This window comes from Diabrotica virgifera, chromosome 2 (assembly GCF_917563875.1).
Source record: "Diabrotica virgifera virgifera chromosome 2, PGI_DIABVI_V3a".
Classification (NCBI taxonomy): Eukaryota; Metazoa; Arthropoda; class Insecta; order Coleoptera; family Chrysomelidae; genus Diabrotica; species Diabrotica virgifera.
In genome coordinates, this window is record NC_065444.1 from 209,517,852 (window position 1) to 209,543,958 (window position 26,107).

At 33.9% G+C, this 26,107-nt stretch overlaps 1 protein-coding gene across 1 annotated transcript in view; it reads right to left on the reverse strand.

Moving 5' to 3' along the window:
- Window positions 1-26,107, reverse strand: part of LOC114331560 (nose resistant to fluoxetine protein 6-like) — a 112,052-nt gene that overhangs the window by 42,604 nt on the left and 43,341 nt on the right. Inside the window, exons 2-3 of the mRNA XM_028281166.2 lie at window positions 10,882-11,093; window positions 1,323-1,549 (exon numbers count right to left, since the gene is read on the reverse strand). Coding sequence (XP_028136967.2) covers window positions 1,323-1,549; window positions 10,882-11,093 — 439 coding nt within the window. The remainder of the gene's footprint in view (window positions 1-1,322; window positions 1,550-10,881; window positions 11,094-26,107) is intronic.

The following is a 26,107-nucleotide window of genomic DNA, read 5'->3' on the forward strand; positions in this document are numbered from 1 at the left end:
GTCTTGCGAAGATCACTTCTTTATTGTAAGTTATGGATCTTTTCCTAAATAAATGAGTTTTTAAATAAGTATATACTTATTTTTACCCGATTCTATGATATGTTTTAGATTTAAGTTAGCTTGGTTATAAAAAAATAAATTTTAAAGTTCTTAATACCTACAGCCGAAATCTTCGTATTTTGGACTTCTAAATATCTTTTTCTAAATATCCAGGCAACGAAATGGGTTAGCAAGAAAATTGTTTACAAACATAAAAAGTACCTAGTTTATGATCTTTCAATTTGTCTGGAGGTTTAAAAGACTTGATGTCCATAACGTAGTAATAAAGTACATATTTATTACCGACAGCTCTTATAAACTAGACATCATTTAAATTAGTAGGTCAAAATCTGGGGCAAATACTATTTAAATGCATTATTTTTTTCGAATCATGAGAAAAATAATAAATATTTTTGAACAATTTGAACGCAGGATTAAAGATTACATTATTACTAAGGGCCGAAAGTCCGTTGGAATAAACAAAAAGTTTCCTTTGAATGAATTATGTATTTGAAATTAAAAATCACACTAAATTTTCTCTTTTTTTTTTCACCCCTGTACCTTATTAAAATAAACATTCCACTACTCTGTGGTTGATTTATTTCTTTACAAGATGACAAGAAATCAGACACCATTCTCCATTGTTACATGTACTACAGTAGGTAGGTTAAGCGAATCAGCTATTTTAAAACCTTTCATTTTATTTATTTATTTGTAACTACCCAAAATATGTCCTTAGAAAAAGTCTATCCACTTTAAACTAATCAAATTCACCATAAAACTCCACTTTAGCCCTGATAAAACAATCAGAGAACAAAACACCCCACCCTCTTATCTATGGAACAAAATACAAAATAAAATGACCTGAACTAACGTCGTGCTAACGTCAAACAGGTACCTAAAGAATAACACTGTGGGCATGGCGCGCGCTGGATTATACGACTAGTGACGTCAGAAGCATTTTCTTGAAATTTAAAATAATGCTAGATTTTTAATGAAGTTTTTCATATACAGGCTTTTTCAATTCTCTTAATATTCTAGACAATTATTCCTAGGGTGTTTCTTAATCGTTTTACATGTTTAAAATAACTATTAAATTTTTTGTGAACATCCCTAATAATAGGGGTTAATAGTTGGTTATCAGGAAGGCCACGTATCTGTTTACTACTTCAAAATTCGCCACTTGGTATATTTGCGCTAGATTTTTATTTATCTAAAGAGATTTAAAAGATTTAAATTTGTCATAAATTTTTTTAAAATGCTATAGTTTAACGATTACTTACCAAAATACAAAATCTACTGTATCCATCTTTAGCTGCTTATCTGAGCATTGGCAAAGAATTGATGGGACTTGAGCGCTGAAGGTAATATTGTCTTTCTTCAGAGAGTAGTCAACGTGTTGTAGATAATTATCGAGACTTTCTTTTGCATCGTTGGGTGAACAAGATGCTGGAAAACACCAACCCATTTTTGCAATATTTCTTGGGAATTTTGTTTCATCCTGATACGGCTAAAAATTATTCTATATTAAAATTATTTAAAAAAATTAAAGGAAAGGTCACGTAAATAATTGTCCAATAAACACCTTATGAAGGTTTTGCCTTCAAAACTCACCAATTAAAAATGTATAAGTCCAGTATGAGACCAATAATGAAGCATGCAGTAGAAACAAAACCCGACACAGCCAAAATACGGAGTACCTATCCTTAGTCTGACCAACTAGTCCGAAAAATTCGGGACATGGCCCGAATTACTAAGTCGTGTCCCGGCGTCCCGGACGCATCTAAACATTCCGTATATGTATTTGGCACCTAGGACTTTTCTATTGGTTCTTTGCAGCACGCGGTCATATTTCAACCAATAGGCGGCGAGGTGCCAAACGCGTATACGGACTGTTATTCGGTGCGAAATTCATATACGGAATGTTAAATATTCGTAGACCGAAAAAGACAACTTTTTATTAGACTTAGTCAAAAGGAGGTTGATTAAAATACTTGTTAATATTTAAATAAAAATAAAACAATTATATAGTATTTGGATTGTTATTTGGTGCGAAATTCATATGCGGTATGTTAAATATTCGTAGACTAAAACAGACGACTTTTTACTAAGTCAGTTAAAGAAGACTCTAAAATATTTTGTTAATGTATTATCAAAGAAAATAAAACAATTTTACCGATATGGAATGTTATTTGGTGCGAAATTTATAAATGGAATGGTATAGATTTGAGAGACATTATTTCTGTATTTGGCCAAGGTTTCGCTTTCGCAGAATTTTTAATGACTTGCACGTGTTGTTTAGTATGTTTAGATATGTTTCAGCTATTCAATTCTGTTGAAGTGTAGGGTTGTGTACTACCAGATGAAAATAGTCATTTTTAATCTACGAACATTTAACATTCCGTATATGAATTTCGCACCGAATAACAGTCCATATGCTACAATTGTTTTATTTTTATTTAATAATACATTAACAAAACATTTTAAAATCAGTCTTCTTTAACTGACATTAAAATAAAGTCGTCTTTCTTGGTCTACGAATATTTAACATTCCGCTTATGGATTTGACACCAAATAACATTTCAAATACTATAATTTTTATTTAATAATATATTAACAAGTATTTTAAAATCAATTTCCTTTTAACTGACTAATAAAAAGTTGTCTTTTCCCGTCTACGAATATTTTTTTTTTATTAATGGCTTTGACAGAGCCAATTAGCCAGACTATTTGTGTTTTTTTTTTGTATGGTATACTTAAGCCTACTTATTATCTAAATTTACAGAGTGTTATACTATATTAATGGATACATTTTTCAATTTTGTGTGATATTTTTACAATTTTATAATTTTATTATCTAAGCCTATTTAAAATTTAAATTTACAGGACGTTACATATTCGTAAAGACATTGTAACGTCTGCTTATTTTTTGGAAAAAGAATTTCGTTTAAATTGACAGGTAAAGGACAATTTAGATCAATTAACTTTTCATACATTACTTTAATATTTTGTCTGTACAGTCCACACTCCAATATGAGGTGCTGTAGATCTCCCATTCGAATATTTAACATTCCGTATATGAATTTCGCACCGAATAACATTCCGTATATGTGTTTGGCATATCGCTGCCTATTGGTTGAAATATGGCCGTGTGCCGCAAGGAACCAATAGAAAACTCCTAGGTGCCAAATACATATACGAAATGTTTAGATGTGTCCCGGACAAGGCTTCCGGGCCATCCGAATTTTCAACGTTTTGGTAAAATTCTATTTTGAAATTTTGAATACGTTATTCTTCTAAGAATCCACATCAAATTAAATTGGTGGGACGAAAAAAAGTCGACAATTTCTAAAGTGTAATACTAATATCACATCCAAAACGCATGCATTTTATATCGTGGTATTATAGTTCTACGAAAACTCAAACTGTGGACCTTTTCGTTTCTTTATTTTAATTATCGTCTTCTGAAAAGACTATTCAAAAACAATAACAACTCATGTACACCTACACATGAATCAGCTGTCCGAGGCATGCCGCATGCAACTGCAACGATGTAATGATTGCTGATAAACTTTCGGTTTTTATATAGTATATTAAGTAGTATATTCGATAGTATATTAAGTATGGAGAACGGTAAGGGTTTTATACCGATCGAAGACAATTGTTTGAAGGAGGAGCGGAGCGACGACTCCAATTATTGTCTGAGATCGGTTACCCTTAACGTTCGACATGCTTATAACGTTTTTTACACGATTGATACCAGTATAAATTATAAAATTAAACATTTTCGTCATATTGACTAGTTTCATTCATTTTATCAAGATAGATACTTTGGTTGTTAGGTAGTAACTAGGGTGCATAACAACAATGGAGAATTGAGTTTTTATTAATTGTCAAGAATTTTAAGTACAATTTTGATTATTATAAATTAGAATATGAGCGAAAGTGAATTTGAAGAAATTGAACGGGCTTGGGAAGAAGGGTGTTCCGCAATTATTCCCGAAAAATCCAAAATCCGTTATCAAAATACCTACCAAAGTTTTAAAAAATGGTGCGAAGGCAAGAATTTAAGAATCGAAGAAAAGACTCTATTGGCATAGTTCGTTCAAAGACATATGCAGTTGAAAGCTCCTGGAAGCCTCTGGGCAGAATATTCATTGATTAAATCCACCGTTTTTCTTTATGATGGCATTGATATTTCCAAGTTTTCAACTTTGATCGCGTATTTGAAGAAAAAAATTGTTTGCTATAGGCCTAAGAAAGCGAGCATTTTTACACGGGAGCAATTTAAAAAATTTCTGATGGAAGCACCGGATGAAGAATTTCTAGTTCACAAGGTAATATAAGTGGGATTTCAATAAATAATTTAACAAATTGTAACATAAGTTTCAATATTAATAAATAATTCGTTAGTTTTCTTTATTCTTTCAAAAAATAAATTAAAATTAAGAGATTTTTTAACTCGACGGTAAGTGAATTACTTACCGTCGAGTTGGAGTACTTACCGTCGAGTTGGATTACTTACCGTCGAGTTGCTAGTAAATGTCACCTACTGACGTAAAATCTGTCACGGTAAACAGTCAAAAATGATCAATCGTGCAAAAAACTTTTTTTTTTCGGTTTTGTCAACCATTTTAAGTAATTCTTGATTTTGTTTGCGCTATAAAAAATGGCCCGATTTTAATTGAAAAGTCCCGGATTTCGGGTTTTTTTTTAGCCTTGTCCCGAATTCGGCTGAATTGAAGTTGGTCCCACTAAATATCTTGGAAACAGCAGATATGAGAATATTAAGAAAAATTACAATAAATACGCTGAGAACGAATAAAGGCTGATTTATGAAGTACGATACGTGCCGTATAACAATAGAAAGCGCACGTCCCCTACACTCTTCGGTCGCCCCGTTCCGTTGAATGATAAACTACCCAATGCTTTTCATATCAGACCATTCTTCAATGTGTCCCATAAGACAGCCCTGTTGTCCACGTCCCCGTCTGAAAATAGAACGTAATGCACAGGGTATAAATAAATAGACAGAAAACAGAAAAGAAGAATGAACAATCACATCAGTATAATGTCGGACACAAGATTCGTTAAAATAGCCAGGGAAAAATCACTAGGGCCGGTTTTTCAGTGCTAGGTTAACCTATTTATTTTTCGGTCACCGAAATATTCATGGTTAATCAGTTTTTCAGTACTAGGTTAGAGCTTAAACCCGTTTAAGTTTTTACCAAGATTTTAACCGATTCTCGTTAGTTGGTTTATCTCCGAATTTTGTACTTAACGCTTGCGCATGGGTGCAGTGAATGCATCAGGGTCAAATTATGTTTATTTTGAGTATTGTCTGACAGTAGAGATTAGTTGGGTTATGTTATTTTTTATTTTGTTTTTATTGCGGTAAGTATTCTAAAATATCTCCTTATTATTATAAAAAAATTATTAAGTATTATTATCGAAAGTATAAATTATTATCGTTATTATATAGGAAGGAATTATAATGAAATATATTTTTCCACCTACGTCTACCGAAAGTATACTTTTCCGGACCTGATTGTAGGGAGCAAAGTTGTACTTTTTCTCCCTAGGAAGGAAAAGTAAAAGTGACGTCATGGTATTTCATTCATGAAATATAACTTATTGACGCCCTGTACAATATCTATTTTCTATTACGTATGTAAGTATCTATACATTTTAACGTTTATTTATAAAATACCTTGTATTTTGCAGAATTGTAAAAAACAGTAAATTGGTATTTTGATTTAACAATGTTTACATTAATAATTTGACTTATATTTGACAGTTGAGAGCTATATTGTACCTACTTGTTAGTTTTAGCTCTAATAAATTTTGTTGGTTAGTTAGATAAATAAATTAAGTAAAAATGAAAAAATGACTTGTTATTTGAGGAAGGTGGAAAAACCATATGTATAACATGGGAGTAAAGTGTCTTTTCCTCCCTTGAATGATTACTGCCCTCCGCTACGCGTCGGGCAGTAAACTTCATTCTCGGGAGGAAAAGTAGCACTTTCCTCCCTTGTTATACAAATAGCTATACAAATACTACAACTGTAACAGGTACCTATGTTTACACATACAGTAACAGGATTTAATGCATCTGATTCCTAGTAATATTTTAAACAGGTAATAATTATATATTTGTCTTTTTATTTAACAGTTTGATTCTTATTTCCTGGCCAATCTGTTCCAATAGTGACAACTCCGTGGTCTTTGACAAACGAAATCAGCAAAAAAGTCTAAATCGTCCCAGTAATTGTATAGGTATTTTCTGTTATGAAACCGAGGTGGACGTTATGAACTAAATAAAGATTCTGAACTTGATATTGAATTAATCATTTTTATTTGGTTATGAAATTGTTTTTTTTTATTCATTTTTCTGTCAAATTGATCATTATTTCTCGAATTGCACATGCGCAACTACAGTTACTGCTCTGCCAACAGAAGAAACAAAGTGGGTTGCTAACCGAGATTTTCTTAACTTGGTTTAAACTCAGAGATATGTCAAGAATAGATCTGGCTAGGGATATGCTAAACAATGCATCGGGGTGTAACGTCAATATCAAGTACGGTGGTCTAGCTATCTTTGTCTGTCGTGTGAGTGTGAGCGTATCTACCAAGAGGTGGGAGTAATGGAACGACAGTTACACAGAGGCGACAGCCATCATATGCTAGAGAGAGAAAGCTAAGCGCCAGTAGAGAGAGGTAGATAGACCACCGACCCGAACTGCTCCGCGATACGCTATTTTTCGGAGTTGGCCAAATCTATGTATATAAGATCTTTGTTTAAACTACTGAAAAACGCTAGGAGGGTTAAAATATTGGTTAAAATTTAAGTTAGGTTAGCTAACCAAAATTGTAACCTGTCAATGAAAAACTGGGCCTAAGTGGTAGAAGAATTATCTGCAGACCGTAAAAGTAATGTAGTGACAATTATTGTCCTAGACTTAGAGGCAACAGTCCACCAATGAACAAGCCAAATTTCTTATACACTAAGAATCAAAATTAACGCACCACCTTAAAAATGAGACATTTTTATGACTCGTATTTCCTAAATCTGTTGTCCGATTTTAGTGATTTTTTTAGTGTATTATAGCTTTATTCTTCAAGAATATTGGTGTGATAATATTATTGCTAAACAGGTAAGTGTCATTGTATACCGGGTGTAACAATGATAGTGTGTTTTTTCCTCAAAGTTTGGAACACCCTGTGGAATACTCTAGCCTAGCGTATATAGAAATGAAAACTCAACTGTAGCCTTATGCTTTCTTAACATTTTGCTTTTTGATTCACTCGCTCATGTGGGATAATAAAAAAGTTAGGTACTTTAACAACTAGCCATGTTCTTCATAAGTACAGGGTGTTTCTAAATAAGTGTCACAAACTTTAAAGGGTAATTCTGCATGAAAAAATAATGACCATTATTTGTTTTATAAACATATGTCCACTAATGCTTCGATTCCGAGATACGGGATGTTGAATTTTTTCTTACAAACTGACGATTTATTTATTGCTCTAAAACAGGTTGAGCTATGCAAATGAAATTTGGTAAGTTTTAAGAAGTAGTTATTCCACATTTTTTGACATACAACTACTAGGAATTTTATATTCGCCATTGGCGTGCATACGGGATGTATCTAAAATGTCTATACCCGTATGCACGCCAATAGTGAATATAAAATTATGAACGCAACTCATCAATATTGGCAATATCATTTTAAAGTCGTCTACTTTAAAATGTATAATACGTGTCTGAATTGCCGATATAAATGAGTCAGATTAAATAAATTATTAGAAGAATTTTTTACTAAGCAACAACATTTTTGTTTATTTAGTATTATTTTGTATTTTGACAACGACACCCGACTTGGGCGTCGAAACGTTAATAAAATCATTTTCGTACTTCCGGGCCTAAAGTGACAACTTCACTCCCTTGTGACAGGTACTAAAGTGTCACATTTAATCCCTCCGGGATTAAATATTGACGAAACTCCCGGAACGATTAAATCACAAACAAACGAATTTAAGGGATATTTTATTGAAAAATATAATTAATTAGAATGGTAATTAACGTTAATATTCAAATTAATATTGTGACAGTTCGTCATATTGACCAGTCTTTCCTGGGTTAATGCAGCAGGTAACTGACGAGTAACAGATAGGTCCTTTTCATATTGAACTGGTGTTTGTTTCGAAGATCCTGCGGAAACAGGAAGCGAGAATGAGGACTGTGGCATAACTATAGTGGACGAATCGGCGACTTGACCAAATATTTTATCTGAAATTTTTTGTTTATTTTTAATAGACGATTCAATATATCCCTCGGCCACGTTGGAGGATTTCCATCCTCCATGTCTCTTCAGCACGTCTATTGTTGCTCCCGAATCAGCTAACAAAGACGCAGATGTGCGTCTAAAACAATGTCCCGTATAAGACGTCGCATTTTCTAATTTCAAGAAAGCTGCTATTTGCCGTGGAATTGTACCAAACATGTTTTTTCCTACTACTCGCGTAGTACATTCTTTGTTGATGTATTGAACAAAAAATTTTGAATGAGTTGTCCCTGTCTTTCGCAATGCCACATATTTCCGAAATATCGCCACAAACCTGATGGCACTGTTTTCTGAATTTTTGATCACAAAATTTCGGTCAATTTTATTTTTGGTGTTTCTAATCGCAATTAGGAAGGAATCGCCCAAATCTCTCACATCGTCGATTTCTAAATCAACCAACTCTTTTCCACGACAAGCTCCCGCAACGCCCAAAATAAGTGCAACCTACAAAAAAATTGATTTCTTAAAATTTCTGAATATAAACAAATTTCCAAATTTACCTTAAGCATTAAATATTTATCATCCGGAGCCTCCCGTAAGAACTGATCTACCTGCTCAGACGTGAGAATTCTTGACTTCTTTGGCTTAAATCCCTCATTTCTTCTCTTCAAAAAAGCTAATAATTTTGGAAATTTACTTATATCAATATCTTCTCTAATGTTAATAACCGATTTCAGCATTGAGTAATGTGCCCAGAGAGTTGAGGCACAAACCGCTTTTGATTTATCATCGAAGTAGACTAACAGCGCATTTTCAGTAGGTTGTCTCACATTTTTTAAGCGGCACCACTTTTTAAAAGCATCGTACTGCTGCTCGTATAGTTTTCTAGATTTCGGTGGTAACAATTCTTCACCTACTTCGGCTGCTCTTTTATCAATATCAGATACACCTTCTTCACTCATGATACCAATAATTATCAATAACAATGTTTCTTTACAATGACACTAGTAATGACAATGTTTCTAAATTATAACTGTCACAACGCAATGTTACTATGGTAACTTATTTTAAAGACAGTTTATTAAATGAGTTGAAGAGAGAAAAAACTGATTGAAATTATTGAAATAATTAATAAAATCATACCGGAAGTACGAAAAGTATCGTATATACCTTGCGACTGAAGTACATTTAATCCTTCAGGTAAATTATGGCCCTCCCTGCGGTCGGGCCATAAACTTTACCTTCAGGATTAAATGTACTACTTCAGTCCCGCGGTATATAATGTACTATTTTAGGTAAACTTGTGGCTTATTTCCAATTTGAATATACTTGATTATAAAATTATTAATTGTATGTCAAAAATGCGCAATAACTACCTTTTAAAACCTACCAAATTTCATTTGCATATCTCAACCAGTTTTAGAGAGATATCGTCAGTTTGTAAGAAAAAATTCAACATCCCGTATCTCGAAAACAAAGCATTTACGGACATATGTTTATAAATCAAACGGTCATTATTTTTTCATTCAGAATTACTCCTTAAAGTTTATCGTACATAATTAGAAACAACCTGTATTGATGAACAACATTCTTCTTCTTCACGTGGCATCTCCGCGACGGAGGTTGGCAATCATCATGGCTATTCTGATCTTAGATGCTGCTGCTCTGAATAGTTCGGCTGATGTGCATCCGTACCATTCCCTCAAGTTACGCAACCACGATACTGCTCCAGGTACTGCAGCTTTCGTGTCTTGATGTTTTCCAATGTTTTCAGTCTTTTGTTGACTCTTCTCATGACTTCGTTGTTTGTTTTATGCTCGGTCCATGATATCTTCAGGATTCTTCTATATACCCACAGTTCAAATGCTTCCAACTTTTTAGTAGTCGATGTGTTAAGAGTCCATACTTATATCCCGTAAAACAGAGTCGAGAAAATATAACACCTTGCCAGCCTAACTCTCAAGTCTAATTTCCTAATTTCAGTTCTCTTGCACAAAGTACCTTTCTCATTTTATTGAAGTTTGTTCTTTCTTTCTCTATTCGAACTTTGATTTCTTTGGAGTAATCGTTTGTGTGATTAATTATTGTGCCAAGATAGTTGTAGTTTTCTACTTGTTCTAAAGTTTTACCTTTAATTGTCAGGTTTACATGAACAACATTGCTAGTTGTTAAAGTACCTAACTTTTTTATTATCCAACATAAGCGAATTAATCAAAAAGCAAAATGTTAAGAAAGCCTAATGCTACAGTTGAGTTTAGATTCCAATATTTTATATAAGCTAGAATATTCCACAGGGTGTTCCAAACTTTAAGGAAAACAGACACTCATTGTTACACCTGGTATACAATGACACTTACCTGTTTAGCAATAATATTATTGCATCGATATTCTTGAAGAATAAGGCTACAATGTATTAAAAAATCTCTCAAATCGGACAAGAGGTTTAGGATATTCGAGACATCAAAAATGTCCCATTTTTAAGGTGGTGCGTTAATTTTGATGCTTAGTGTATAAAGGAAGAAGAAGAATTATGTCGAATTACAGTTTTAATACTTACATAAAGTTTGTCGAGCACATTTTCATTAGAGTTGAACTCCAGAGATAACGGATCTCTCTTTATAGTGGTATTAGGAATGTTACCAATAATAATAGCCAAGCAATATTGAGTTGGAAAAGGAGCATGAGCTGTAAGACACTCGGCTTGATTTCCTAAACTGTAGGAACTTCCTGTTAACACACTTGAGATTGACTGAGCTGATGCATCTCTCACTAAAATATTATAATACGAGAGTATTTTAGAACATTTTTAAGCAAAATAGATAATTAGTAAATTCAAATATTTTTCCTAAAAGAGACAAATAAAAAAACGTCAAGTAAAATCTATTATAGGCCTGGTAGCCCAATAAATGACCGTTTTGGAGTGTAATTTCCAGGGGCAACTCCGAATTGCATGAACATTTGGATTTAGGTTCTACTTACCCTCCACTTCAAAGTTGAATTTGTGCCGTTGGTTGCTTTTACTTGAGGGGTGACATTTACCCCTTCTCGGGGGGTGAAAAACGCGTGTTTAAAATAAGGCCGGAAATGGATAAATTGACTTATTTTAAGCACCTTTTGTCCTATAAAGTTTTTTACGTAAGTCAATACTTTTCGAGTTATTCGCGATTTAAAATGTTGATTTTTCGACAAAAAAACTACGTTTTATGACCGTTTTTCCCAAATAACTCAAAAAGTAAATATTTTATCGAAAAAAATATTTTTAGCAAAAGTGTAGCCTATAAAAAAACGAAAAAAATGGTGTACCAGTAAAGTGTACAACTTGAGTAGACGCAAAGTTGTAGCTCATGAAAAATACGTTCTTATTCGTCTAATTCCAAATCGAATAATTCAACGCGAAATCACCGAAGAAAGAAGCGTTTTTCAGGAAAACATTATTAACATTTTTAAAGCATCGAAAAAAAAGCTTATTACTTGTTTTTCACAAAAGTTTGCAGCATCAAAAATAAACGAGTTACACTGAAAAAAAAAGTTGGCCCTTTTTTTTGGTAAAAAAAATTGTGAAAACCTCCCTCTATTTAGCACCCTAAATGAAATTATTCGTTTGGCTTTAGCATCTATTTTAACTGTATGTATATTGTTTATATGATCTGTAAGTTTGATTTGTTTGAAGTGCTCATTTTTAAAAACATTTGGTTTTATAGTAAAAAAAAATTCTAAAAATTTTTGAAAAATTAGTTTTTTTCAAATAACTTAAAAAGTATTAGTTATAAGAAAAATCTTAAAGAGTAAAAAAATGTAGGTTTTGCTATTATAAATATGCTAGTTTCATTTTGTTTCTCCGTAAGGCAAAAATTGGTTAAGATATGGCTGTTCAAAATTTGCATACACTCGTGATTAGTGACCCATTCAAGCTTTCTCAATTATAACCCTTTCAAAAATAAACACTTAAAACCGGTGAGACTGACAGATCATATAAAAAATAGATAGGTAAGTAAATTGTCTGTAAAACGGTAGCGATTAATTTCATTTGTGGAGCTAAACACGGCGAGATTTTCATGATTTTTCACAAAAAAAAAGAGGACCAACTTTATTTTGAGCGTAACTCGCTTATATTGAATGCTAAAACTTTTATTAACAATTAAAACAAAGCTTTTTATAAACACATTTTAAAAAGTTTGAATGGGTTTTTCCCGAAAACTGCTTAATTTTTCGGCGATTTCACCTTGAAATATTCGATTTGGAATTAGACGAATAAGAACGTATTTTTCATGAGCTACAACTTTGTTTTTATTGAATTGATAGACCTTACTGATACACCATTTTTTTGGACTTTTTATAAGCTACACTTTTGCTACGGATATTTTTTCGATGAAATATTTACTTTTTGAGTTATTTGCGAAAAACCGTCTGAAAACATAGTTTTTTTTGTCGAAAAATCAACATTTTCAATGGCAAATAACTCGAAAACTATTGACTAACGTAAAAAACTCTATAGAACAAAAATTGCTTAAAATCAGTCAATTTATCCATTTACGGTCTTATCTTGAACGTATGTTTTTTCACCCCCGAGAAGGAGTGACTGGCACCCCCCAAGTAAAAGCAACCAACGGCACAATTTCAACTTTGAAGTGGAGGGTAAGTAGAACCTAAATCCAAATTTTCATGCAATTCGGAGTTGCCCCTGAAAATTACACGGTATCGCCGAATTTCCCGTTTATTTACTGGGCTATGGATCCAGCGTTCCAAAAAAAAGTTTATTAATAGCAAGCTGAAAATTTGTTAATAGCTTAACGGTGTCTAGTCGGACAAACTTTGATGTACTTACGGAAACATTGGAACAGGGGAAGTTTTAATTGTGGAACATGTTACAGGTTTCGAACGTCAGATTACGAAAAAGTCCCATGTATTTTGTCGGATAGAACAATTGATTTGTTACCCTTTCCTTAAACTCTCATGCAAAAATCAGACTGCTATTTACCAGCAATATAAAATCCTGTCATTTGACATGTTCTACGTGTCGAACTTATTAAAATGCCCAACATATTTGTCGGACAAACATTTTTTCATATATGATATAAAGTTTGCTATTAAATAAACTTAAAAACAACCTGCTAGTCTTTACAATCATAAACTTGTCACGTGCCACAATTAAAATCATGTTCCACAATTAAAACTTTCCGTGTTTCAGTGTTCCCATACATCAAAGTTTGTCCGACTAGACACTGTTAATCTATTAACAAATTTTCAGCTTGCTATTAATCAATGTTTTTGGTACATGGAATCCAGGCCTATAAGTTAAATTCGAGAGTATTATACGACAAATTAAAAATCAAACTTGACTTTTAATACAAAAATATGATGAAAAAAATTTTTAAGAAACGCTTTTCTTTAGTTGCGAGTGACTAAAATTAAAAATATTATAAAAAAATCAACTGAAAAATAAAAAATAAAGAAAATTTAAAAAATCTAACACATTCGTCAAAGAAAAGCGTGGCGCATCGAATAAACGGTTTTCGCCGCACGCTTTTCTTTAACGAATGTGTTAGATTTTTTCAATTTTTGTTATTTTTTGCTTTTTAGTTGATTTTTTTATAATATTTTTAATTTTAGTCACTCGTAACTAAAAAAAAGCGTTTCTTAAAACTTTTTTTTTCATATTTTTTATTTTTTACTTTTTAGTCTTACACTTTTCAAACATTAAAATATATCATTGTTTATTAAAATATGTATAAAACATATGATGACTAACATGAAATGTAGTCTATATGAAATGATAAAACTACTAACATGAAATGTAGTCGGAGTTGGCATTGGTAAAAAATTTGAAACTTTATTGTTTATTTATGAAACCTAACGTAAACAATTAACGTAAAAAGTGAAAATATGTATAGTTCATATAATTAGCTACAATCTGTAAAAGTTTCAAGTTTCTTCATTGTAAAAAACAAGAGAATTTAAGCATTGTCCGTTAAATTTTTTTTTATTTAAACAATTATTAATATACATAAACAGAAAATGTTTATTGACTATTCGTGTATTGTTCCCGCGAATGCATATGTCTGCAAATTTTCATTCATTTGCATTGAAGAAAAGGCAGTCAAATTAACCTCTAAAAATTTGACGCAAACTAGAACTAAAGAAAATCGTTTAATAAAAATCATGTCGGTCTCCAACTACTCTGTTCACCATTTTTTAACCATCCTATAAATGTTATATTTCGCTTGGGGAAAGTATTTTAACCCTTAACCACTGACCTGCGGTACCTATGTCATGCCACGCGGAAAATATATTTTTCCACCTACCTCTACCGAAAGTATACTTTTCCGGACCTGACTGTAGAGAGCTAAGTTGTACTTTTCCTCCCTAGGGAGGAAAATATTTTTCCACCTACCTCTATCGAAAGTATACTTTTCCGGACCTGATTGTAGGGAGCAAAGTTGTACTTTTCCTCCCTAGGGAGGAAAAATATTTTTCCTCCCTAGGGAGGAAAAGTAAAAGTGACGTCATGGTATTTCATTCATGAAATATAACTTATTGACGCCCTGCACAATATCTATTTTCTATTACGTAAGTATCTATACATTTTAACGTTTATTTAAAAACACTCTGTATTTTGCAGAATGGTAAAAAACAGTAAATTTTGTATTCTGATTTAACAATGTTTACATTAATAATTTGACTTATATTTGACAGTTGACAGTTATATTGTATGGTTCAAGTGGAAATTGGTGGGACTGTGCATTTTATCAATGAAATAAGATATGTCTCAGACACTCCAGAAGCCGCTAACGATAAAATGTTTTAATCATCGCATTAATCATTGTAAATGAGTCGAGGGATATTAGTACAGTGAAAATAATAAGACAAGAACTGGACGATAATTATTATAAAGAATAAATTTTAAAGTTTTTTCTACTTTAATGACAAAAAAACCAAGCTCATTAGCAGAAACCAATTCAAAATTATTTTGCACATTATATATGTGAAACATTATTTGGTTAAAAAGTTTCATTTTGTTGGCACAAAAATATATTAATTTGTCTGGACTAAATTACAGTTCTGTTTATCTTGTTACTATCAACATTTACACAGTGTTGCCAAACTGAATTTTGTTATTTTGGGTGTAAATTTATTCCACGGATCTCCGAGGGTACAATACCTACTTGTTAGTTTTAGTTCTAATAAATTTTGTTGGTTAGTTACATAAATAAATTAAGTAAAAATGAAAAAATGACTTGTTATTTGAGGAAGGTGGAAAAACCATATGTATAACATGGGAGTAAAGTGCCTTTTCCTCCTTTGAATGATTACTGCCCTCCGCTACGCGTCGGGCAGTAAACTTCATTCTCGGGAGGAAAAGTAGCACTTTCCTCCCTTGTTATACAAATAGCTATTTCCTCCCTAGGGAGGAAAAGTAAAAGTGACGTCATAATATTTCATTTATGAAATATAACTTATTGACGCCCTGTACAATATCTATTTTCTATTAAGTAAGAATCTATACACTTTAACATTTATTTATAAAACACCCTGTATTTTGCAGAATGGTAAAAAACAGTAAATTGTTATTTTGATTTAACAATGTTTACATTAATAATTTGACTTATATTTGACAGTTGACAGTTAGATTGTACCTACTTGTTAGTTTCAGTTTTAATAAATTTTGTTGGTTAGTTACATAAATATCAGGACATAAACTCAAATCACAATAATTTACTCTGCTCCAAAATACAAATTAAATTAAAGAAACTAACAAAGCCAACTAAGCCTAGTAAGATATATCTCGACCCCCTTAAAAACACCCAAACGCGCGAACACATAGCACAGCAGATAAATAGTAAAATGCACAGAATATCAAATATACCAAACGAAAACAGAACTATTAACGAATGTTGGTACGATATTCAAAATTCGATTTTAGAGGACGTAAGGGAATCTTTAAAAACACCTACAATGTTGGCAAAAAATGAATGGATGAACCAAGAAATTCTAGACTTGATGGAAGTTCGACGAAAATACAAAAATAGAAATATTATCAAATACCGTGAAATTAACAAACTCATAAAAAGAAAAATTAAACAGGCCAAAGAATCATGGCTCGAGAATTCATGTAAAGAAATAGAAGACCTCCAAAAAAAGCATGACAGTTTCAACCTCCACAAGAAACTTAAATATACCTCCGGAATTAGAAAACAGAAAAATGCTCACGTACTTAAAACCGCAGACGGAAAAATTTGTGATCACGAACAACAGTGCAAAGAATGGGAGAGACACATCAGTGACCTTTTTGACGATGCTTCTCGAGAAAATGCTCCAAATACTACCTGTGACAACCAATTAGACAGAGGTCCCAGTATACTGAAGTCAGAAGTCATAAAAGCAATACAACAAGCCAAAAACAATAAAGCACCTGGACCAGATCAAATCCCTGTTGAGCTACTTAAACTTTTGGATGAGGAAAACATTACCTACTTGACTACTTTCTTTAACAAAATTTACAACGAAGGAAAAATACCAGATGATTGGTTGGAGTCACTGTTTATAACATTACCAAAGAAAAGCAGGCCCACCAAATGCAGCGATTTTAGACTAATCAGTTTGATGAGTCACACACTTAAGATACTTTTACGTATTATACAAAACCAAGTATTCCTTCTGTGCGAAACTAGAATGGGTAATAAGCAATTTGGATTTAGAAATGGTCTAGGAACTAGAGAAGCACTATTTTGTATGCGCGTTCTATTACAAAAAAGTTGTGAATTCCGAAAGAACGTTTATGTTTGTTTCATCGACTTCGAGAAGGCATTCGACCGAGTACAACATGATACACTTTTCGATTGCCTGCAGGCAGCAGGTGTACCTTCAAGTGGTGTGTAATTGTACCTCCTCCCAACTTCTGCAGGTTTAATATATTTTAGTATGGTTTTCAGCTAAGTTGACGTAAAGTTTTCTGGCGGTATCACGTAAGTACCGCATGTCAGTGCTTACGTGTCTATAGTTAAAAGGAGTCCATTCAGTATTCTTTTGAATATTAGAGTGACAGCAAGTTCATCCAGTTTTTTTACTTTCAAGTATCAACATTGTTGAGCCACAACAACGTGAGCCATAATTATCTCCCAATCTCCTGGCATCTGGGAGAAATTATGTCCTAAACCCATTCTCCCACCTAATTACCAAAGTTTCCCTTTCCATATCCTACTCTGTCAGACAGCAGCATCAGAACCAAAATAGAGCGTAAGGGAAATAATCCTGGATCGGTCAATTATTCGATACTGGAGCTGTTAGAATAACCGAACGATTGCCGGTATAAGTAATCACCCACTTGTTGGTCAACAGCTACGGGTGGAAGAACCGATACGTGGTAGGGCACTTCATTGCCCTGGAGTCGAGAAATTAACTCCGAAGGCGGAAGAGCTAAATTAGTCAACGGCATTGAGATGTGGAAAGCCACGGGATGACTACCACATTAAAGATCCGCGTGGATATCCTTAGTAAAAATCATCATGGACCCACTAATTGATAATTTACTTAATGATCATGGAGCTCGGAATCCAAGATCCGGCAGGGGAGGACGATCAGATTTAGACGACAGGGCCTCTCAGGTCGTCATCAAGGTAAATCCCTGTCAAAGAAATAAGAATAACTCTATAGCATTGAAAATTGGAACATGGAACGTAAGAAGTTTATACCAATCAGGCAAACTCGATAACGCTGTGTCGGAAATGTGCAGAATGAAGATTAACATACTGGGCCTTAGCGATATACAATGACCCGGATCAGGAAAATGTAACACCAGAAATGGAACACTGTATTATTCCGGAAACAATGACCCCAATCACAAACAGGGAGTTGGAATTATAGTTAATTACAATTCTCGGAAAGCCGTTTGTAACTTGGTTCCTTACTCTGATCGAGTATTAATGCTGTCTCTCAACTCTCATTTAAATCGTAAAATAAATATAATCCAAGTATATGCACCCACTGCAGACAAGGATGAAGACACCATAGAGGCCTTCTATAAACAAATTGGCAGTGTCTTAAAGCTAACTAAAAGACATGACATAAATATTATAATGGGCGATTTGAACGCTAAAGTCGGTCAAGGAGAAGTGGAGAATTGTGTGGGGCGATATGGACTCGGGGAAAGAAATGGCTTGTTGATTTCTGTATCAATGAGGAACTCATAATTGCAAATACCTTGTTCAAACTTCCTAAACGGAGACTATATACATGGAAGTCACCAGCTGACAATAACAACAAAATAGTCAGAAATCAAATAGATTATATTATCGTCAACAGAAGATATAGAAATTCTATAATATCATCTAAAACTTATCCAGGAGCGGACATATTCTCCGATCACAACCCGGTTGTTTTGTCTATGAGAGTGAAACTAAAGACGATAAAGAGCGCTAGCTCCAATAAAATCATGGATACAAGGCGGCTCAAACAAGACAAGACCTATGCGGAAACGAAATTTAAAATAAACGAGAACTTAAGGAAAGTCAAAGAAGATAGTGCGGAAACTCTGACTGTTGACCAAAAATGGGGAAAAATTCAACATGCCTTAGTATCAGTTGGAAAAGAAACCCTCAAACCACTTGGAGAAAAAACAAAATCTTGAATGACAGTAGAAATTCTTGAACTTATGGAAGAACGAAGAAAACATAAAACAAAAGACCCGAATAAAAACAAAGAAATTCAGAGAAACATCAAAAAGAAAATTCGAGAGGCAAAAGAGAGGTGGCTCTCCGACAGATGCAAAGAAATAGAAGACCTGGATAAAAAGTATGACAGCTTTAATTTACACAAAAAAATCAAAGAAATGACAGGTTCTAGAAAAAGCACAAGAACGAATACCCTTAAAAATTATAAAGGGGATATTATTACTGACGTGAAGGAGAGATTGTGTCAATGGACCAATTACATCCTACAACTCTTTAATGGTGAAAGAGGAGAACTGTCATTAGAAATCACAGAGGATACTGGACCACCAATATTAAGAGACGAAGTCATCTATGCCATCAAAAACACGAAAGAGGGTAAAGCTACTGGACCAGATGATGTGCCCATCGAATTATTAAAACTGATTGATGAAGATGGTATTGATGTAATGGTTGAACTCTTTAATCTAATATATCAGACTCCCACAATCCCCAAACAATGGCTGCACTCGACCTTTGTAGCAATTCACAAAAAGTCAAGTGCAACAACCTGCTCGGATCACAGAACAATATCTTTAATGAGTCACACACTTAAAACATTTTTGAAAATAATACACAGTAGAATTGTTAAAACTCTCGAATATGAAATCAGTGACACACAATTTGGCTTTAGAAAAGGTATGAGCACGCGAGATGCTTTGTTCGGCTTGAATGTGCTGGCCCAGAGATGCATGGACATGAATCAGGATATGTACTTATGTTTTGTAGACTTTGAAAAGGCATTTGATAAAGTTCAACATAAAAAGCTTGTAGATATATTAAAAAGCAAAAATATTGACAGTCGTGACATGAAAATTATATCTAATATATATTGGAATCGAACTGCCAAGGTAAGAGTTGACAACCAGGACACCCAAGATATCAAAATACAGAGAGGAGTCCGCCAGGGTTGCGTGCTGTCTCCACTACTTTTCAATGTCTACAGTGAAGCGGTATTTCAAGAAGCGCTCTCAAATTCAATAGAAGGTTTATCTATCAATGGAGAAGTTTTGAACAACTTACGTTTTCCAGACGATACAGTAATAATAACAGATAACAACAATGATTTACAGAACGTTATGCAACGCCCTAATGAACGCTGTCATGAGTACGGACTGAAGATGAATTTAAAGAAAACTAAATGCATGATCATAACTAAATCAGCACAAGTAAACATCCAATTAACTATTGAAGATACTGTGATTGAGAGTGTGGATAACTACAAATACTTAGGAACATGGATAACATCAAATGTAGACCAAACCAAAGAAATTAAGACACGTATTGAAATAGCACGTGCATCATTCATTAAACTTAAAAAGTTTCTTTGTTGTCGGGATATAAGGTTAGAACTACGTCTAAGGATGCTTCGATGTTACGTGTTCTCTACTCTTCTTTACGGCTTGGAAGCGTGGACGTTGAAACAAGTCCATTTGAATAAGTTGGCCGCCTTTGAATTTTGGTGTTACAGAAGAATCCTACGAATATCATGGATTCAAAGAATGTCGAACGTGGAAGTAACTAGAAGGATAGGAAATCAACCGGAAATAATACTAACTATCAAAAGACGAAAACTTGAGTACTTGGGACATGTGATGAGAGGGCAAAAATACTCATTATTACAACTTGTTATGCAAGGCAAAATCCGAGGAAAGCGAAATGTGGGAAGACGAAGAACATCCTGGCTTAAAAACTTACGGGAATGGTTCGAATGCAGTAGTGCAGAGCTATTTAGAGCGGCAGTCAACAGGGTCCGCATTGCTATGATGATTTCCAACCTTCGATAGAAGATGGAAATTACAGAAGAAGAAGACCAACATTGTTGTACTTTTTTTAGTTAACAATACGAACTAGTTTTTTCAATTCAGTTTATAAAGATTTTTTAAGAACCTCCACCATGTTTTTAATATTATGCATGCGTTCATAATTTTCTTGAAAAAGTAAAGTTTATTTTATTTGGAGCAGTATTTAATTTTACAGCAGTATGAAGAATCACTCGTAGTTGATGTAAAAAGCAAATACAGTGATATAAGACAAACTCATAAAACAAAGGAGAATAGACAACGGTATCACATTCCGCATGTAAATGTCTACGACCTGAAACATCCAAGTCAGTAGTAGGTAGTTAAGGGTAAAAACATGTCGAAGATACATAGATGAGCACGGTGTAGGTCGCGATCGCGGTCGAGGTTTACATCGATGACGGGCAAAACATACCGAAGATACTTTCCGTATCCTGTTTTGGCATCGACATCGCTGTAAACCGCGGTGCAAAGTCGCGAGGGTGAACGGATGACACATCCTTGGTATGTGCGATCTCATCAGAAAATGAAGGTTTGTTTTGACATCGATGTAGCGACCGCGATCGCGACCTACACCGCTCTCATCCATGTATCTCCGGCATGTTTTTACCCATAGAGTTAAAACCAAATCAGCTGTAATTAAATCATTAAATTTTGTGAAAATTTAGGCAGCGGCAGGTGCCTTGTGTGTTATAATGAAGTCGCTCTGATGAACATGAAAAGTGTCTGTACAGTCACATAAGAATTAATACGAATATTATAATATGTATTATGTAATTACGTGGCTAAAGCTTCGAAGTCAAGGCCAAGAAAAAACAAAACAAAAAAATGGAAATGTGATTGATGCATTAGAAATTATTGACAAAAACTAAATACATCTTTATAAATAACTATAAGTAAGTGACTTTGTCCGTTGCCATGTGACGGGGTCCAATCAATAAATTGTCATCTGCAGTTACTCCACTAAATTTTTTTTCTGCTGCATATAGGTATATTTGACCATATCTACCAGATCATTGTTTTTGACAGATTTTGAAAAAAATGTGTAATTATAATAAACACTCCGATTAAAAAACGACCGCTTTTAAGTACCGCTTAAGAAATAGTGAAATAGTGAATAGTTCAAACCTTAGAAATAATTCACATAAGTACATCATCATAATTCTCTTTGCCTTATCCCTATGCGGGGTCGGCTTCCCTAATTGCATTTCTCCACACAATTCTATCTTGGGTCATATCAATGTTAATCCCCTTTACCAACATGTCCTGCCTTATCGTCTCCCCCCAGGTCTTCTTTGGTATTCCTCTCCTACTCCTTCCAGGAATCTGCACTTCAGCTATTCTTCGTATTGGGTGATTAACGTCTCGACGTTGAACATGACCAAACCATCTTAACCTTTGATCTCTCATTTTGGCATCAATTGGTGCCACACCTAGACTTCCCCTAATATACTCATTTCTAGTTTTATCCTTTTTTGTCACTCCACTCATCCATCTAAGCATTCTCATTTCCGCCACATGCATTCGTTGTTCCTCTTTCTTTTTCACTGGCCAACATTTAGTTCCGTACATCATAGCCGGTCTTATGGCTGTTTTATATAATTTTCCCTTCAGCTTCATTGAAATTTTTCTGTCACACAACACACCACTCGCTTCTTTCCACTTCATCCTTCTTCTTCTTCTTCTTTTGGCATCATAACCCTGGATGGGTCTTTGCCTGTCTGGCTATGTCCTTCCATTCAGATCTCTCTTGGGCCCTTCTCCTCCATTGTCTTATATTCATGGTTTTCAGGTCGTCTTCCACGTCATCCAACTATCTCGTCCTGGGCCTTCCCTTTTTCCGCCTTCCTACCGGTTTCCACTGTAACATCTTCTTTGTCGTCTTCGTGTCTTCTTGTCGCCGAACATGTCCCAGCCATGACAGTCTTTGACTTTTTACAAATCTTACAATGTCATACCCTTCATTCAAATCATTAACCATTAACCTCGTCATTTCTCCTGATTCTCCATGTGCCGTCTTCCTCTTGCACCGGGCCATATACTTTTCTCAGTATCTTTCTCTCGAATATCCTGAGTTGGGCTTCATCTTTTTTAGTCATTACCCAGGTTTCACAACCATAGGTTACTACGGGTCTAATCAAGGTTATGTAGATAGTCATTTTGGTTCTTTTGTCTAATAATTTCGACGTCATCAATCTTTTATTAGCATAGTATGTACGATTTCCACTGGAAATACGTGCATTAATTTCGCTATTTACGGAATTCTTCTGATTGATTTCTGTGCCCAGATATGTGAAGGCATCCACACGTTCAATACTATAGTTGTCTATTGTTATATTATTTTCATTCTCAGGAGTTCTTTTGATGGTCATGTATTTAGTTTTTGTTTCGTTTATTTTAAGCCCTCTTTTTTGTGCTTCAGGATCAATTTCCTTAAACGTTTCCCTTAGTCGTGTCTTGCTTCTACTAATAATGGCGACATCGTCTGCATATGCAGTAATTTGTACTGATTAGGTGTTTATATGGCCGGTTACATTGGTTTTTCTTATGATTGCTTCAAGAACTAGGTTGAACAGCATGGTTGAAAGTGCGTCTCCCTGTCTCACCCCCATGCTGATGTCAAACAGGGGAGACAGTTCTCCATCTACTCTAACTGCGGCTTTTAAACCCTTCCACTTCATCCATCCAGCCCTAATTCTACTACATGCATCTCCATCTATTTCTCCATTACTCTGTAATACCGATCCTACGTAGTTACTTAAAACTATTGCTTTTCACAATCACTTCACCATCCAAAGATACCATTTTATTTGTAGTAGCTCCATCTTTAAATGAACATTCCAAATACTCTGTTTTTGTCCTACTAAGTTTTAAACCTTTTTCCTCCAGAGCTTGTCTCCACTGTTCCAGTTTTTGTTCTAAGTCTCTTTCACTATTTCCTACTAACACGACATCATCAGCATACATTAAGCACCATGGAATGTTACCCTGTAGTTTCGCTGTTATCTGGGCCAAAACTAATGAGAATAAATACGGACTAAGCACAGAGCCTTGGTGCAATCCTACTTTCACATGATATTTATCAGTCTCTCCCACACCTGTCCTAACACTAGTCGTTACTCCCTCATACATATCCCTAACAATCTTTACATATTCACCAGGGACTCCTTTCCTATTGAGTGCCCACCACAGAATCTCTCGAGGAACTCTATAATATGCTTTCTCAAGATCAATGAATACCATATGAGCGTTTGTTTCTTTACTCCTGTATTTTTCCATCAACTGCCTTATAATGAAAATTGCATCTGTTGTTGATCTACCCTGCATAAAGCCAAATTGATTCTCGGATATTTCGGTCTCTTCACGTATCCGTCTATCAATTACTCTTTCCCATATTTTCATGGTGTGGCTAAGCAGTTTTATAGCACTGTAGTTTGTACATTGTTGTATATCTCCCTTGTTTTTGTAAACAGGTACCAGTATACTGCTTCTCCATTCGTCTGGCATTTGTCCGACTTCCATAATTCTATTAAATAGACCTGCTAGCCACCTTGTTCCTCAGAGCCGTGCGGTACATCTTTTCAGTATGATGCAAGTATTTGAAATGCCGCCCCTAGATGAAATTACACAAAATGAACGAAAACTTTTATTTTAAAAGCAAAACATACTTTAAATTAAATTAAATATGTATTAACATTAACATAACATTTATGAAAATTACAATTTTATCCTTCTGATTTTAATTTTGGCAAACTCGTCAATCGTATTTGTGTAGTCTAAAGTAGCAGCTAGTGAGGACTCTATTGAAATAAGTGCTAATTTTTTAGTTTTGTTTGTCTTATGGAGCTTCGTAAATAGTTTTTAATCATTTTTAATTTTGAAAAACTTCTTTCCTCAAGCTACCGAGACAGAGAGTGTTAATAAAATTCTTAGGGCCGGAACTTTCTGCACATCGCATGACAAAATTCCTCTAACCGGGATTTAATCGGGACAGATAATACCGGCCCTTAATGATACAACTATATTTATGTATAAAGAAATTAGGTTATTTTGGCACAAATAGTTCAAAACCTCTAAAGCTTTCATGGAGTATGGTTTCATTTGGGATAAATCATGCAATAATTCTTCTAGAAAATCATTTGCCTGTATATCCGATTCTTTTTCTATGTAAAGTATTGAATGAATATTTTTCTAGTATTTTTCTAGTATTTTATCATCTTTCCTTTTCCCTTTTCTTATATTTCTCTCAATTTAAAAATATATAAAAATTTAAAATTTTTATTATGACTTTCTAAAAGCGAAAATCGATCAATCAAAGAATTAAAGACAATGTCTAAAATTTTGATAGAAAAATTTATTTTAAATTTATCTTTCTCTGTTGAGAGCTGATCCACAGATCAAATTGACGAATTTTTCTCTTGCCTCAATATTCATTTTCAGCAGAAAATTCGGAACTTATTTACAAGATTTTCTGCAATTTTATTATCAGTAATTTTCATTTGGTCATAGCCAAATTGTCAGTAAATTTTCATATTTTCTATAGTTTTTGACAACATTTTTACACAATCTGACAAATTTATAGTTACATGTTTCAACATCTTCGAGACTGAATTTATATGAAATAAAATATCATGCCATGAACTACACCGCATATAATTGTTAATATTTTTTACTAATCCTCGTGCTTTAACTTTACTTTGTGAATCATTGTTGACGTCTTCTATTATTTCGAATAAGGCATTATATATTTCACAAAATTAAAATCTTAGAGGTTTCAATGCATATATTCGACTTAACTATCTAGTAGTACTCCACGGTTTTAGTGTTAGTTGTGAAACATGTTTTTTTCAGAACTTCCCAACGCTTTGTAAAGCCAGAAAAAAAGTGTACAGTTCTTGTATAATACAAAAAAACAAGGTTGTTGTTTCTGTAGAAGAAGACGCTGCGTCATTTATGACTAAGGCGGCATGCGCAGGGCACGTTAAACGCCCTCGGATAGTTTTCAAATATTCCGTTTTGCACACCCCTTCTTATTCCTTTCATATTAACCCCATTATCATAGCCTTGTCCTCTGAGCCGTTTTAAATCAAGAACTAATTTTTCCAAATTTGACAAAATAAGTTATGTTTAACCTTCACCAGTTAAATATTTTCGGCTGACTCTTGGTCCTATATATATTTTTAATTATTGAATGGCTCAATTTGTATTTTGATTTTATTGATTATGCCGCCCCCCTTGTGATGCCGCCAGATGCGGCTGCCTCACCGCATCATAGCAC